This window comes from Ips typographus, linkage group LG6 (assembly GCF_016097725.1).
Source record: "Ips typographus isolate SLU linkage group LG6, UJ_Ityp_2.0, whole genome shotgun sequence".
Taxonomy (NCBI): domain Eukaryota; kingdom Metazoa; phylum Arthropoda; class Insecta; order Coleoptera; family Curculionidae; genus Ips; species Ips typographus.
In genome coordinates, this window is record NC_138427.1 from 739,819 (window position 1) to 754,691 (window position 14,873).

Genomic DNA, 14,873 nt, shown 5'->3' on the forward strand with positions numbered 1-14,873 from the left:
AAGGGAATTACTCCAAATGCTCCATGAACATTTTCCTGAAATAACCAAACTTATTTACACAAGGCGGTTTTGTAAACTTATCAACTGTTTTCCTGTTTTAATAAAGTAGCATCTGACATCAATATGTTTACTATTTTTATTGAATTGTTCTGTCGTCATCAACTTAATGACACTTTGATTGTCAATTTTCACATCACTCTCAAATCGATTACAGTCTTTAAATAGAGCAACTCACACCGTCATTAGCAGCGGCTATAAACTCGGCTTCCGTCGTTGACCACGATACTATGGATTGTCTGGGAACCTCCACGCAATTGGCCCACTCAATAAATAAAAATAATGTATATATAGAAGCAGGGACCAAAAGAGACCAAACCGACAAAATGGTGGTTGCATATGGCGGCCGCAAATTTACGATTAGCACTGTAACAGCGTTTTCGGCTTGTTGCTCTCGGGCAATCGGAGATCGCTCTACTTGCGATCGGTCTGTTTGCGAGCTGGCTTGGACTGAACCTGCTCGAAATTCGATTTGCGATTGCTATATCCGCCATCTTGAAGGCGACCATAAGAATTTACAAAGTTATCATCCATATCTCGGAAACCAATGACGATAGATTTTTTCTAATTACGTCATCTACGTAAAAAAGTGCCTTAATAATGTCTTAGTTTCAAAACTCACAACAAACAATTGGCCATATTATGGTTTTGCCAAATTACGTCATCGTGACGTCAAAAACGCTCTGCTCGCTCCATGGAGCCTGAAAACGAATGCGGCTATAGAGTGTTTAAAATGCAGCCTCTGACGTTTTTCCAATTTTCCGGAAAACGGAGAAAGATAATTTAATTTGGAAACCGGAAATAAGTTTCACATAAAATTCTCTAAAACTTTCCCCATTTAACCGATTCTGTGGCTCTTACCGTTTTCGAGATCCCAATACATGTAGAAGCCATTTGGGACACACTGTATACTCGCCTGACTGAGTCCTTATCCATTTGGCCCTCTTTCCTTAAACTTAATCCCGCCCAAGTCAGCCCGTTTGCTCTCAGTTCCACTCTTCCACTCTCTCTCTCTCTCTCTCTCTCTCTCTCTCTCTCTCTCTCTCTCTTTCTCTCTACTATCACACACTCATCCCTGACATGCACTGGCGTTTCTTTTGCCATTCCACACACAATGTCCACTCTCCCTGATCCCGAATCTCTGGAGGCAAGCAGACAGGTTGCCATGCACAGTCAGCAACTGACTGCCTAGAAAAGACACGAGCAACCTGTCTCTTCCCACCTCGTTACACACTCCTTCCCTTTTCAGAATTGTCTCATTCTCTCTGCCACCCGCTCATCACCAAATCACTCTTCTCTTTCGACATATTCTTCCACCCCCGCATTCTTACTACTTCCCAATCTGCTTTAACGCCACCTGGCATTTCTGGTGGCTTGATCTGCCAGTCGGATGCCCTCATTATCCATGTTTATCCATGACAACCGCACTCTATATCTTTGCTCTCATTATTCTGCTGTCATTATTCCCACCTTGTTCCTGACCATTTCTACAATTGATTGAATTCCTCACACATCTCTCTTTACCGCCAAGCTCCTCATCCTACAGCTTCCACCCCGGGAAAGGCCTGTCTTTTTCATTCGCCGCGTCTCTCATTCCTTCCCTTCCACTCAACAACACCAAATGCCACGGCCGTGTGCCATTGATGATGTATTATACATACAAGCTCTTTTTATCTAACCTGACCCAACCTAACGACCTGAAGTCTAATCCTGCCCGACGTCTCGATAAACATTGCTCTTGTTTTTGTTTAACTGTAGACCATCCGGTCCATTTTCTTTTACTCTCTACGAACTTCCCATACTCGCTACTACTTTCTCTTTATCTCCTTGGCCGATCTTCTCCGACCAAACTTGGTCATCAGCGAATGCCTGCGTATACATCCCTACTCGTTCATCTTCACCCATTACTTGCTCCAGCCATTCATTCATCCATAAGAGCCAGAAAGAAAGACCCAGGCTGGACCCCTGTGTCTGGAAGGCTGCAAATGGCTAAAAGTGCGTGAATGTAAAACGCCGTGTAGAAGGGTACCTTGAGGACTGACACCGTCAGGATACCGAAAACATTGATTGATTCCAATTTGGTAACACTTTGGTAAATTGGTTTCAATTAGTCGTAGAAAAAATAATCTTTAAATCTCCGATTGAGCATTTGGCGTCGTGCTCAAATTTTTGTCTTTGTGCGATAAGGACATTTTCTTCTTATTCACCCTTGTTGTACAATATGCTATTTCAAGTTTTTAAAGCTTTCAGTTTCAAACTTGAATTTAACAGGTTATTTTTAAGGTACTTTCGTAGTCCGTCTAAATTTTTCTTCACCCTTCAGGCAATTAAAGGAAAAAACTAATTTTTATTTAACTTTATTTTATTAACACTACAGTACTACTAACTGCTTCCAGAGAGTTTCAAAGACTGCTGAATTTCCTCCAAAGTTTTCCCACGAGTTTCAGGAACCCATTTTAATGTAATAAACGAGGAAACAAAACAACAAATAGCATAAAACAGAAAAGGAGCAAACAATCCTATCTTATTTGCTAGTAAATGGAATAGGTTGGAACCAATCAAGATGCCAACACCAAAAACCAGGATAAGGACTCCAAGACCTTTGGATTTGACGCTGGCAGAAAAAAGTTCTCCTAACATTAATGTAGGAACCACACTTAAGCCGAACGAATATGTGAAAACATAGGCAACCATCCCTGTTAATGGAAACCAGCTGAACTTAGCTCCATTTATTAGGTGGTACTGCTCTAAGAAGAAGTAGAGGAAGAGAAGAAAAAGCACAAACCCGGACGTTAACAAAGAGTAGAAATACGAGGTTTTACGGCCAAATTTCCCTACAGCAATACTGCAGAACAAGTTGGAGACCCAAATCAGAAAGGTGTAGATCATGGACGAATATTGAGGGCTGAAAGTTCCACCAGATTTGAGAAAAATGGTTTGAGTGAAGGTGGCAAACGCGGAAATTCCTGACAATTGTTGGGAAACCCTCAAAAACACTCCAGCCCTCAAAGCTTTCCTATTGCTGGGAATTTTGAGTAAATCAAGCCAGTTTCCTCTTTCTGACACTTGACGTTCCACATCCAATTTCGTTTGTGCAAACTCTGTTTCAATGTTTTGTTTTCGGCGAAACCACCTTAAGCTGGCCCTCGCCTTCTCCATTTCCCCATTCTTTATTAGTTGGTAGGGGGATTCGGGGAGGAGAGAAGTGAGGACGACCTGAAGAAGGGGGAGGGAGAGGCACAGGTAGGCCGTCATTTTTACGTTGCAGTAACTGCCTGAAAATTATTCAAAATTAGTGCCTTTACTAAACAATCAGACCATGACTGAGTGTGGAATAAATAACAGGGGCGTACTGAGGCAATATCAGAATTCAAAAATATTGATGTAGGTATAATATTGAGAAATGTTTTGTCGTTGTTGTTTTTGCGATCTCTATCAACTGTGCGGAAAAACTAACCTCAGAGTATACTTTGCGTAAGAGATACCGGAAACCTCATTTCATCACTAAATTTCCCATCTCCGAATTAGTTGGAATTGAGGCCTATCGCCCACGGTGCAACTGTTTTAAAATTGTGGTTGCAAACGAGTTGAGCTTGCAACGGTGTGCAACCACGGCAACGTATTGCAGGGATAAGCCGCACACGAGTTGATTCGAGTGAAACTAGTTTTCAATTGGGTGTCCGCAAGCGTGAATCCGCGGTCGCAGTTGCATTGCTTCATGCGTATTGTGTGTAATATCGCAGATTTATTTTGTTTCTTTTAAAATGGGTCATCAAAAACTAAACCTTAAATTTGTGGGATAAGTGGAAAATTTTGTGGGAAAACACGAAGAATGCTATAAACTTTCTATCGGTCTGAGACAGTTCTTTTGCTGCTACGAACAGTCTACAGTTCACATTTGTACTTAGATATGGATGGATCCAATATTCCCTCTGTACCCTGCGTTGTTTACAGTATTAATAATCTTCAATAATGTCTTTCTCATCTGAGCCAAAACACATTGTTAAAAATTTAATTTCACTGCTGCACCTACTGATTTACAGTGATTTCTAACGAGTCGCATCGCATTTGTGTGCGCTGAGAAGTTTTAAGTCTGGTTGCCAAACCGTTGGAACCTCAATTGCTTTGCAACTTTAATTTCAAAACAGTTGCACAGTGGGCGATAGGTCTTTAATCGACTTGGTTGCGTATTATTGTTTTTTATTGTATTTATATAGTTGCCGCAAATTTAGCTTATCAATTGCAAAACATTTTACTAAAAAAACTCAAGCAACAAGACATCAGCGACTTAAGCAGTCTCTAAATTATCTACACTGTGTTCAAGTGAGTAAAGTCAGTTTTGGCTGCTTTGGCGTGATTCAGGTCATAGTAACAAAAAAAGCGAAAAAAGTCAAAAAACCTACCAATTACAGTGATGCCAAACTGCCCACCATACAATATGAAAGTGGGGAGGTTGCCGAAAAAATCTCTCACTTCTGGTGTGCATATTTCTCCTACATAAGGCGGAATCGACATAAACAAAATGGCGTCCGCGGTACCTGCAATAAATCTGGAAATATAGAATTCCCATTTTGTTTTGGCGTAGATCGTAATTATCCAAGTGACCGCATGGGGAGCTGCTAGCAGCAAAATGGAGTTTTTACGACCCAACCAATCGGATAACGGGAAAAACACCAAACTCATTAGGATCATTCCTGGAAATAGGTCGATGTTATTTGAATTCATTCACCTGAAAGTATACAGGGTGTCCCATGCTTTATGTGATGTACATCCAAGAGCTACACTGATATAGTCAAAATTTTACCCTTTGAGAATGACGTCAAGCAGGTGAAAAAACACGCATGTCTGGAATTAGATCACAAATTTTAACCTGCAAATGCTTTGAAAAATGAGTGATCATGAGAGTTTCAGTTGACATCTGGAAACTGTTTCTTTTCGTACTCAAAAAAAAACAGCACATTTAGAATTAGCATTTGGGCCTTCTCATTGTAGCGAAGCATTTTTATACCTTTGATATTCGTTTAAATCAAAGTGACAGTAAATGTCAACGTTTTTAATTTGACAGGACGACAAAATTAACAACGTGCCTTTTTTGCTAAAATTGTTTATTTCATATGTTTGATATGCGATAAACAAAGATGTAAAAAGATGACGTCATTCTCAAAAGGTAAAAATCCAACTATAGGTTTTTTTTGTAACCGCTGATATAGGTATAGAGTCTAATAAATTCGAAACAGAATTATAAAAACATGTCATAACAATAATAATGGTCATTTTGGATTACCATGAAACTAAGTTATATGGGTAGGTACGTATACGTATAAATGGAAATTGGTTTCATGTCAATTTTGATCTAAATTATGTTTGATTTTTTCCACAGAAAAAGTAAATTTGAGACCTTCTAGCAGCCAAGCAATTCAACTCACAATCCAAAAGTAGTTTTTGGATAGCGCATTTTATTGGCTATTTACCTTCCTATAGTGTGTTTATAGCGAATTTTACATACAGGTGTGGTAAAAAACTAAAACTGGCTATTGTAGATTGTAGCTGTCGTGGTGACAATGTACTGCGGTATTGAGGCCTATTGTGCTCCCCGTTACTAGGGAGATTTACTAGGATCTGGGCTAAGGCTAGTCTTATCACAGTCCCTCCTTTAGCTTCAAGGCCTTAATAAAGGCCAGCATCTGAGTCGGTTTTAGAGAAAAAAAAATCCTCATCATTGATAATTCTGCTACCACAGAATCTACAGTCTCCGTGTTTTCCTTAAACCTATCCGGTTGAGGTGGCCTTTTATGCGACAGAGTCCTGAGAGAAAACCTGTGAGTAATTGTAGGTTTCTTTTGCTCAATTTTACAAATTATTTACTCTTTTCCCGGTTGTAATCTCCAAAAGAAGTTTCTTCCAATCCGGTGAGTTACTCCCAGAGCTTGACTATTTCGTGTTTCTCCTTCAATTTGAGCTCGTGTTTACAAGTGTAATCCCCCAATCTCAGTGCATCGTTATATTGCGTGAATTTCGTCTTATAAGATACTGGACTATTTTTCCGTTGGCTCCGAGTGTTTGGTTCTTGGCCCAAACACTCCTGCTCCTGTTCCCTTGTGTTTGGTCACATCCGCATACAATTCAATGGTGTGTTCGCCCAGACGGTAAGTAATAGATTTATTACTCCACTTTCTCTTGTTGCTTAACTTAGTGAAAACGTACTTATAAAGTTACATTTCTTGATAGTTTCATCTTTCGGATACATCAGATGTCGCACGTTTTTCGATAGAGATGTTCAAGCCTTCCTACTTACGAGGATTTTTTCTCTAACTCCGTTCTTAGTCATTCTAAACAAAGGTGTCTTAGCGGCTCCCGGTACGGTGAGATGCAAGGGTGTGAGATCAAGCATGACCTCCATTGTCGCTGTAGGACATGTTTTCATGGCTTTTGTTGTGCATAGACATGGCAGGCTTTGTACTTTGCTAAGGTTATACGGCCCTTATTTAAGGTTACATTTGCTCTTATCCTTATCTTATCAACTATTGACTTTATCGAAAAATGTCAAATATGAAAGTTATAGCACACGACCTAAAGGTTTTGCAGGGTTTACTTTTCTAATTACCGCGTGGATCAAAAAAGTTACATGGCACAAAGCTATGTTATTGCAAATGTTATATACATAACCTCAACACTTTTCAAAATAATAACGATTTTTTCAAAATTTCGAAAAAATGTTGGTCAATCAGTCTTGCATTTTCGTATTATAATTATAATTTCGTATAATAACAAAAACTATATTTTCACAAAGAGAGCCCTAAAAATAACATTTAAAAAATCCCTCGATCGAGTGATTGTCATTTGCAAAAGAATGATCATGTGACAAACTGACAGATGATGAAATAAACGCGCTATATCTTAATTAATTGTTGATATATCACCATACTCAGTACAAAAAATAAACATTTTTAACAAGTAGAAATCTAATATGGCTGAGCTGATGATGGTTAAGATTTGAGAAATTCTTTTACTTGAGCATCCAATTTGCTTTCTTCAAACTTAAAACTCAAACTTGAAGGGTCGTCCAGACCCAGGGCTTATGTAGGTCTTCCTTTTTAATTTCATTTTTAGTTTTCAAATAGTCTCAAGGTTTTTCTCCAATATAAAATAACCAACTTGGTAACTACTTTATCATTTTATGTACAACTTTATCTTAGTTTGATCATTCAATTTAGAGATTTATTATGCTTTTCATTGTATAAACATAGTTTACAATATGTAGATAATATTAAACTTGGGATTCGCTGTCTCCCTTTTGTAAAAAGATAGTTATAATTCTAAACTTTCTAGTTCCTGAAGATAGGTAGGTACTTAAGTGCCCGAAACATATTGAACGTCGCATCTGGCGATTGAGGGCTTATAAATTGATTGTAGAGAAGGTTGTGTGATTTATCCTCCGTCACTATTAAATCATGCACCTCCACTGAGGCAGTATGGACTACGAACTTCACTCTATTATTATAGCTTTAGTTGTACTTTATCAAGGTGGAACTGGACTGCACTGTCAATGTTACAAATAAAGGTCGAATTAGAAACTTGAAGTTGGATTTGGATGTGGCGTTGGCTTTTGCTTTGACGTTCAACATCAACGCGACAGCATCTGGAACGCCAACAACAATTTGACGGCAAATATAAATAGCTAAATGCAATTATCAACACGCCAAATTCAAATCCAACTTCAAGTTTATAATTCGCCATTTATGAACCTGAATTGAACAAAAATTTCACATGGAAAATCAGCTACTGGAATAAACATATGAACAACACTGAACATCGCAACTTGGAACGTCCTCGGTCTGTTTCAAACAGGGAAACTGGCCATAGTCGAGAATGAAATCAGTAACTATCTCATAGTCGCACTTTCAGAGACTCACTGGAGAGGTTCGGGACATTTCGAGATTCGAAACAAGAACATGGTCTTTTACTGCGGCAACGATGACTCACTTAGGAATGGATAGAACAACTACTAGGCACTCTTTCAAATAGAGACATCACTATGATAATTGGTGATCACAACGATAAAGTAGGCAAAGACGCCGAAGGTGAAGGAGTAAGTGGCAGGTGTGGCTTGGGTACAAGGAACGCAAGAGGAGAACGTCTACTACAATTCTTCATAGAAAACTATTTTTTCATATCTAACGCAGACTTCCAACAAAACGCGAGAAGACTCTACACAAGGACATCCCCGAGTGGTTGATGCAGAAATCAAATTGATTCTATCCTAATAAAATCGAGATGGAAGACCTCTATTAAAAACGTACGAACGTTCCCCAGTAAACACTGCAAAACAGACTCACAGTTCCTTGCGACGAAGTAAACCAACTGTAAACTCATAGTGTCTTGAAAACTGAATAAAGAGAGGGCCAAAGCAGTTATCGCCAAAATCAACTCGAACGCAAACACAAATGAGACTGCTGACTCACTGTGAACTAGAACAAAAAAGATCGGTTTTTGAACACAGATCAAAGGGCACTTGCAACGTATTCTCACGTTGGTGTGCAATTGTGCATTTAGTTACAAGCCGCAGTTACTTTCCTGGTACGATGTTCATGAATCTTTATCAACCACCCTCTTCGTGGTTCTCGAGCTTTCTTTACTTTTGATTTACTTTTCCTGCAATTCAAATCAAAGTACGTTAAACCAAACGCAATAGCCGATACAAGTTTGGTGATCGCTATGCTTGGTTGTACATACCACACTGACGCATTCACAAACATGTAAACGACTTCCAAATACCATGCGACATTTGTGTATATTAAAAGACACCTTTAGACTAAGGTCAAATCTGAGAACAGAAATGAAGTATTTTTCGTCATAACAAACTGCTACGTGGCAGATTGTTGGAATTGTGTTTGTTCACAAGTGAACTGTTGAAGAATGACCGCAGAAACGTACAATAATATCACAAGAGACAAATATTACATCAAGAACATTAAGTAAGCTTTACTTTTGTCTGAGATCAGTAAAGCTGTTACTGTTCTTAAAATTACGTTATCGATGACGTGCACGCATAGTTATGTGGCGGGTCTTTTACAATTGACAATAAGTGTCATAATTACGAAACTCTAACTTTATCAATACATCTTTCTTTCCTTCAAGTTCAAGATCAAGTCATAATGATGTGAGATCTATTTATATTTTGATGATATCCTTTGTGTGTAAATCTGGTCTGGGACACCCTGTATAAACATACCTACAGGCTGATAAAACATAAATAGGGACACGTCTTCTTCAGTGAGGTTGTAATTGACTTTGTCCTCAACTAAAACGACCGAAAATGGGGAACTCCATGTAAAAAGCAGACCTGAAGACAAGTTGGCTAAACTGACTAAAAAATATAATAATTAGATGCAAGAAATACTAAAATTAACCACTTAACTGATTAAGACTGCTAGAATTTGGGGCCATTTTTTGCCTTTGTCTTTTACATCACAATCAGCACTCGCCATCTTTTACTTTAAACTAATGTTTTTCCAACCAAATTTCCATTATACAATCAGCTAAATCAAGGTTTGATAGCACTTTGTATTGTACCACATTAATCCTCAAAACAGACTTGGGCAAACAAATCTAATTTCCTGGCAATTGTTGATAAGAATTTCGTCATAATAAACGCACTAATGTTAGTTAGGTATTTATACAGCAAGTGACTTACCATTTTTTATTGAATAAACCGGTTTAAGTCACGTGTTTTATATAATATTTTATTAAATTTCGACTTCTTATATACAGTTCTAAAATTACAGTTCTATTAAATATGCACCGCGTCCCGTAGATGTGACATTGATGTTTAAAAAATATAGTATTGTGTAAATAATTTTAGGTATAAAATTGGCGTGGCTTATTGTTTTTCCAAATTAATACTTATTTTATTTTTTTAATGTGTCACGTTCTAAAAACTATCAATTAACTTAATTACTATTAGTATTTTTATTAAATGTGATGATTGATAATGTGTGATACAGATGTTATATCGCTCTGAAGTTTGCCTGTTTCAGCAGTAAATTCAACGTGATGAAGGTATTGCTAATAAAATTGGGCATCTTCATTTAATAGTGTTTATTCTGATTGATTACAATGGAAACCTGAGTAGTGTTTGAGATATTTACTTTGAATAATTTTGTATATTATAATTTAATTTTGGCACATTACTATACGGCTGTGAGGGTTGGCAACTATCCGAACGAATTGAGAAGAGACTTCTAACAGTGGAAATTAACTATTTGCAAAGATCAACTGGTATTTCAATAATGCAGAAAGTAAGAAACAACCAAACAAAGAAACCAATAAAAGTAGAAACCAACTCTGCTGATATTGCCATGTACATACAGCGATTAGAGGACGAGCGATTACCTAATAATCTTATGAAATAGATCCCAGCAGAAAAAAGAAAGCGCGATTGGCGAAAGAGCCCGTGGCTAGGACAAATTTATAAAGCTATGTCGGAAAAAAACTTACATCAGGGACACTGGAATGACCGACGAGGATCAAGACAATTAACCGGAAAGCGACGAACGCTATGAACCCGAAGACTTTGCCGAAGATATAACTAAAACTGGTCATAAGAAAACTGTGTAACTAACAGAGAAACATGAATAATTGCACGCGCGAGACAAAGAGAGAAAACCTAATAAAATATCTAGTATAGGCGAAATCTTCAGGGCAGTGATGCCAGAAGCTTATCTGAATTCATCCACTAAATTAGTTACATAGTTTTGTTAGTGGTCTTTTGGCAATAAGATGTACAAATGTAAACCCGAACTAAACACATGACACTTATCGCAAATACATTATCGAAATAAATGAAAATTAGGATTAGGATTAGGAATATTGTAGTCACAAAATTGTTTTTGCAAGTAATCTAGTCGACGAATTCAAAATGTCCGCCTACTTGAACTTTTTTTAGGTTTTTGTCTTTGTCTCGCGCATGCAATTATGTTTTCATGCCAGTTACATGGTTTTAGTTTTACCATACCTATTATATGTATAATACTCAAAATATTTTTTTTATTATAAGTACCTACATACAGTTATTTCTTCAATTCTTGTTGAACCTCCTCCAGAGTTTTTCCTTTGGTCTCAGGGACCAGTTTCAAAGTGAAAACTGTGGAAATCAAGCAAATCACCCCGTAAAACAAAAAAGGAGCGTAAAAACTGACAGTTTCTGACAAGAAAGTAAACAAATACGAACTGAACAAAACACTGACTCCAAAAGCACCAATCAGAGCCGAGATGGCTTTTGACTTAATACTGACGGAAAACAGTTCTCCCAGCATTAGAGTTGGCACTACCGCAATACCAGGAGTAGCCAAGGTCACCCAGACTACCATCCCACCTATGGGCACCCAGTTCAGTTGGTCTAAATGGCCTACGTTGTAGTAGTCAAGGCAGAAGTACAGAGCTAAGAGAAGGTGGACCACTCCAGAACTTAACATAGAGTAGAAGTAAGTGGTTTTACGGCCAAATTTCTCACTCACAGGGCTGCTGATCAGCAAAAGGATGCTAAACAACCCCATGTAAATCATTGAGGACACCTGTGGGGATAAATCACCGCCAGCTTTCTGGAAAATCACTTGTGTATAGGTATTGAAAACGTTCAGGCCGCTCATCATTTGGGAAAACCTTAGGAAAAACCCTGCTGTCAAAGCTTTTCTGTTGCTTTTAATCATCAGGAGATCCCTCCATCTCCCTCTCTCAGACATTTGACGCTTCACGTCTGATTTCATGCTTAGAAATTCCTCTTCAATATCTGTACGTCTTCTGAGCCACCAGATGGTTTGCCGCGCCTCTGACTCCCGTCCTTCTCTGATCAGCTGGTAGGGGGATTCTGGTAGCACTAAACTACCCAACACCACTAGCATTAAAGGGAATACCATACAAATATATGAGGTGCTTTTGACGCTCAGGTAACTACCTAAAAAAAATTAGAGTTGTTTTGACGATATTTCAAACACGGAGAGCTGTATAAAGTTGACATTTGCTATTACCCTAGCAACTGCAAGCAGTTAGGCAGCAAGATAGGGTGGTCAGAAGTGGGCGGGAAAGTTGGGAAACGGGGAGAGGATGTCCCAAGGGGTCCAGTTTGGGAACTATACTCTCTGGCTGATATGTATGAACGAGTATCCAACCACATGGTTGGACGGAGTAATTGGAGAGGATGAAAGGGTAGGCATTCGCAGACGACCAGGTGGTGCTGGTCTAGGGGTGTCTGCCAAGGAAAGAGAAGATCGAAAGAAGATGGGAGCGAGTGGGAGACTTGTAGGGCGTGGGAGGTGAAGGGCAGGATAGTCTATAACGAGGCCAAAACCAAAGCCATGTTCGTCGAGGCTTCGGGCAGGATCAGACATCCGTTGGTAAGGTTGGGAAAGAATCGAGTATGCATAGATGAACGGATTGATGTGTCGGAAGTAAGAATGGATCGAAAGAAGCATGCGAAGCGGGTCAGAGATAGGATGTCAGAGGTGGTGAGCAAGCTAACAAGATTGTGTCGGAATAAAGGTAGTATGAACAAAGGGAAAGTTAGGGCTATTATGGAGAGAGTAGCGGAGCCGTAAATATGTATTTGTAATATGGTCTAAGTTAGGATAATTTAGAATTCAAAGTTTAGTTTAAGATCAGTTTGTAAGTTTAAGTTTTTGTTATTTTTTGGGTCAATTAGAGAAAGAACATACATAAAGAGAACAAGAGAACATTTCTTTCTCCGCGATTTGGAGGTTGTTGGGGTTCCTTTGGGAGTGGATTTTCTTGATGGTTGGTAAATGACAAAGTTTAAACTCCACACAAGGGTATGGCGTATATTTTACGCCCCTATTTGCGGGCGTAAAATAGTACTTTTACGCCCATGGGCTTAAAATTAAAAAAAAAACGCTCAGCCGAGTTTTTATGATTTTTTCAGCAAAACCCCGTGAAATAAAATTAACATACGGGATGACTAAAATGATACTTACAACTTAAAAGTTAAAAATATAATTATTTAATTATTCCCGTCGTACAAAAAATGTTGGTTGCACCTCTGGCGTAAACCACTTTTACGCCCGCATGTAAATGTTGCCCTCGTTCACATTAGATGTCAAAAGTGGGTTACTTTTATTATTTAGAAAATTGCCTTGAATTTCGGACTCTACTCATTAGTAGAAAGTGCCAGTTAGAATGCGGCAGTTGCCCTTGTAATTAAGATTGAAGTTAAACTGTTTGCATATTTGAAACATTCTTCTCATCTTTTATGGTTCTCATTAGAGAACCATGAAAAAGGCTTTCACGTAACACTGAAGGTACCAAGTAAACGTTGAAAAATGTGTGTTTTTAGGAAATAATCCCTCGTCCTTACGTTTTATCACGTGAGATGTGCATTGGTACTTTTTTTTTAGGCAAATAGTCTCATCATTTTATCGTCTCAGTATCAAAAAACCACCCATGCACAATTTACCGTATAAAACTTGAACGTCTCGAGGTGACTTATGATTAAAATTTCTGAAATAACTCAGAAGTTTTCTTACCTAAAATCGTCATAATAAAACTCCCAAAATTCATAACAAAAACCGGGAAATTGCCCCAATACCCTCTAACCCTAGGGGTGGTAATCTCCCCCATATACGGAGGAATACTGCAGAACATAATGCATTCAGCCAATCCAGTAAACATTCTAGATGCGTAGAACTCCCATTTGCTTCTGGCAAACGCCACAATAACCCAACTGATCAAATTGGGGAGTGCAATTGCTAGGAGGGACTTTTTCCTTCCCAAAAACTCCGAAATTTTGAAGAAAAACAAGCTTGAAATGAGCATTCCTGTACATTAAACACTATAGAATAGTTCAGTGCTGCAGCACTTACCAATTGGGTGGACAATAATAAAAAACGAAGCATCCTTTTCTGTTATCTCATAATCAACGCTTTTGGCCAATACTAATGAGTATGGTGATGTCCAACCCACTGCCAATCCATTAGCAAATGAACCAATACTCACTGCAAATTTAACCAATTTTCAGCCCTTGACCTCACTTCGGTGAATACTTACAAATGCAAATGGCCAAAACTTGAGGCCAGTACTTGCCCTCACTTTTTTCCATTGTAACAGATAAAACTAACTGGCTTGAATAAGTAAGGCCACATTATGAATTACACTAAACATTACATTCATAATCCTTAAACAATTTTAAGATAAACAAGAAATAATAATGAACAAGTTAAGTGTATGGTAAATATTACATTCAGAAGGCGGAGAATTAGGTTGTCACATTGCTAACAAACATATTAACACAGGTTAGCTAAGTTAATAACTCTCTTATACTGCACCAGACCAGTGCGGACAAAGACACTTTGCTCAAGAGTTAGGAACAATATTTTTTCTACGAGGAACCCCAGACTTTATTTATCTTGCAACCTAAATATATTTATAACTATATAATTGTATTCGCACGCAAATTCGTGCGCTACCAAAGTTTTAATGAAAACAAGATGTCGATGAAATTGAGACAGATTTAAATGATGCGGAGCAAAATAAAATATGTTGCAATATAATAGATAATAAAGTCGTCAATCTACCAGAATTTTGGAATACTTATGAGTTTGACAAAAGTAATAGTTATATACAATTAACTTTATTTAGTTCACACCATTTCCATTTATAAGCGCTCCTAATTTTCTAGACCATGTAAATATTTCTACATTAACTTAACCAAAATTCGTAATTGTCTATATGAAGATAATGGTGTAATCCACATCATGTAGTCTACGCGCCCATCACCGTCAGAGAACCTAATTGCAGATGATGCCACT

General features: G+C 38.1%; 2 protein-coding genes across 5 annotated transcripts; both read right to left on the bottom strand.

The window, feature by feature from the left end:
- Positions 1-2,398: 2,398 nt before the first annotated feature.
- On the bottom strand, positions 2,399-9,641 carry LOC145730283 (facilitated trehalose transporter Tret1-like). 4 transcript variants are annotated; one of them, XM_081981411.1, is made up of 4 exons: positions 9,476-9,641; positions 9,290-9,424; positions 4,461-4,751; positions 2,399-3,332 (listed from the first exon to the last, which is right to left on the bottom strand). In XM_081981411.1, the coding sequence occupies exons 1-4, from the start codon at positions 9,543-9,545 to the stop codon at positions 2,440-2,442; spliced, it is 1,389 nt and encodes a 462-aa protein (XP_081837537.1). In that variant the 5' UTR covers positions 9,546-9,641; the 3' UTR covers positions 2,399-2,439. The 4 variants fall into 4 exon arrangements, with proteins under 4 accessions (XP_081837537.1, XP_081837538.1, XP_081837539.1 ...); XM_081981412.1 differs by having other exon boundaries at positions 9,471-9,622; XM_081981413.1 differs by having other exon boundaries at positions 9,290-9,420; positions 9,476-9,586.
- Positions 9,642-10,140: 499 nt separating this feature from the next.
- Positions 10,141-14,305, bottom strand: LOC145730284 (facilitated trehalose transporter Tret1-like). The gene is made up of 4 exons (XM_081981416.1): positions 14,113-14,305; positions 13,929-14,060; positions 13,593-13,883; positions 10,141-12,010 (listed from the first exon to the last, which is right to left on the bottom strand). Exons 1-4 carry the CDS (start codon positions 14,162-14,164, stop codon positions 11,127-11,129), a joined length of 1,359 nt encoding a protein of 452 aa, XP_081837542.1. The 5' UTR covers positions 14,165-14,305; the 3' UTR covers positions 10,141-11,126.
- Positions 14,306-14,873: the final 568 nt, after the last annotated feature.

Bases quoted from the DNA above. Each gene is read 5' to 3' on its own strand.
- LOC145730284 (XM_081981416.1), bottom strand. From the start codon at position 14,164: ATGGAAAAAAGTGAGGGCAAGTACTGGCCTCAAGTTTTGGCCATTTGC. The intron at 14,061-14,112 runs GTAAGTATTCAC...TTAAATTTGCAG, and splicing joins AGTTTTGGCCATTTGCATTT to TGAGTATTGGTTCATTTGCT. The intron at 13,884-13,928 runs GTAAGTGCTGCA...TTTAATGTACAG, and splicing joins TATTATTGTCCACCCAATTG to GAATGCTCATTTCAAGCTTG.
- LOC145730283 (XM_081981411.1), bottom strand. From the start codon at position 9,545: ATGGCGAGTGCTGATTGTGATGTAAAAGACAAAGGCAAAAAATGGCCC. The intron at 4,752-9,289 runs GTATGTTTATAC...ACCTATTTCCAG, and splicing joins TATGTTTTATCAGCCTGTAG to GAATGATCCTAATGAGTTTG. The intron at 3,333-4,460 runs GTAGGTTTTTTG...AATAATTTTCAG, and splicing joins GTTTGGCATCACTGTAATTG to GCAGTTACTGCAACGTAAAA.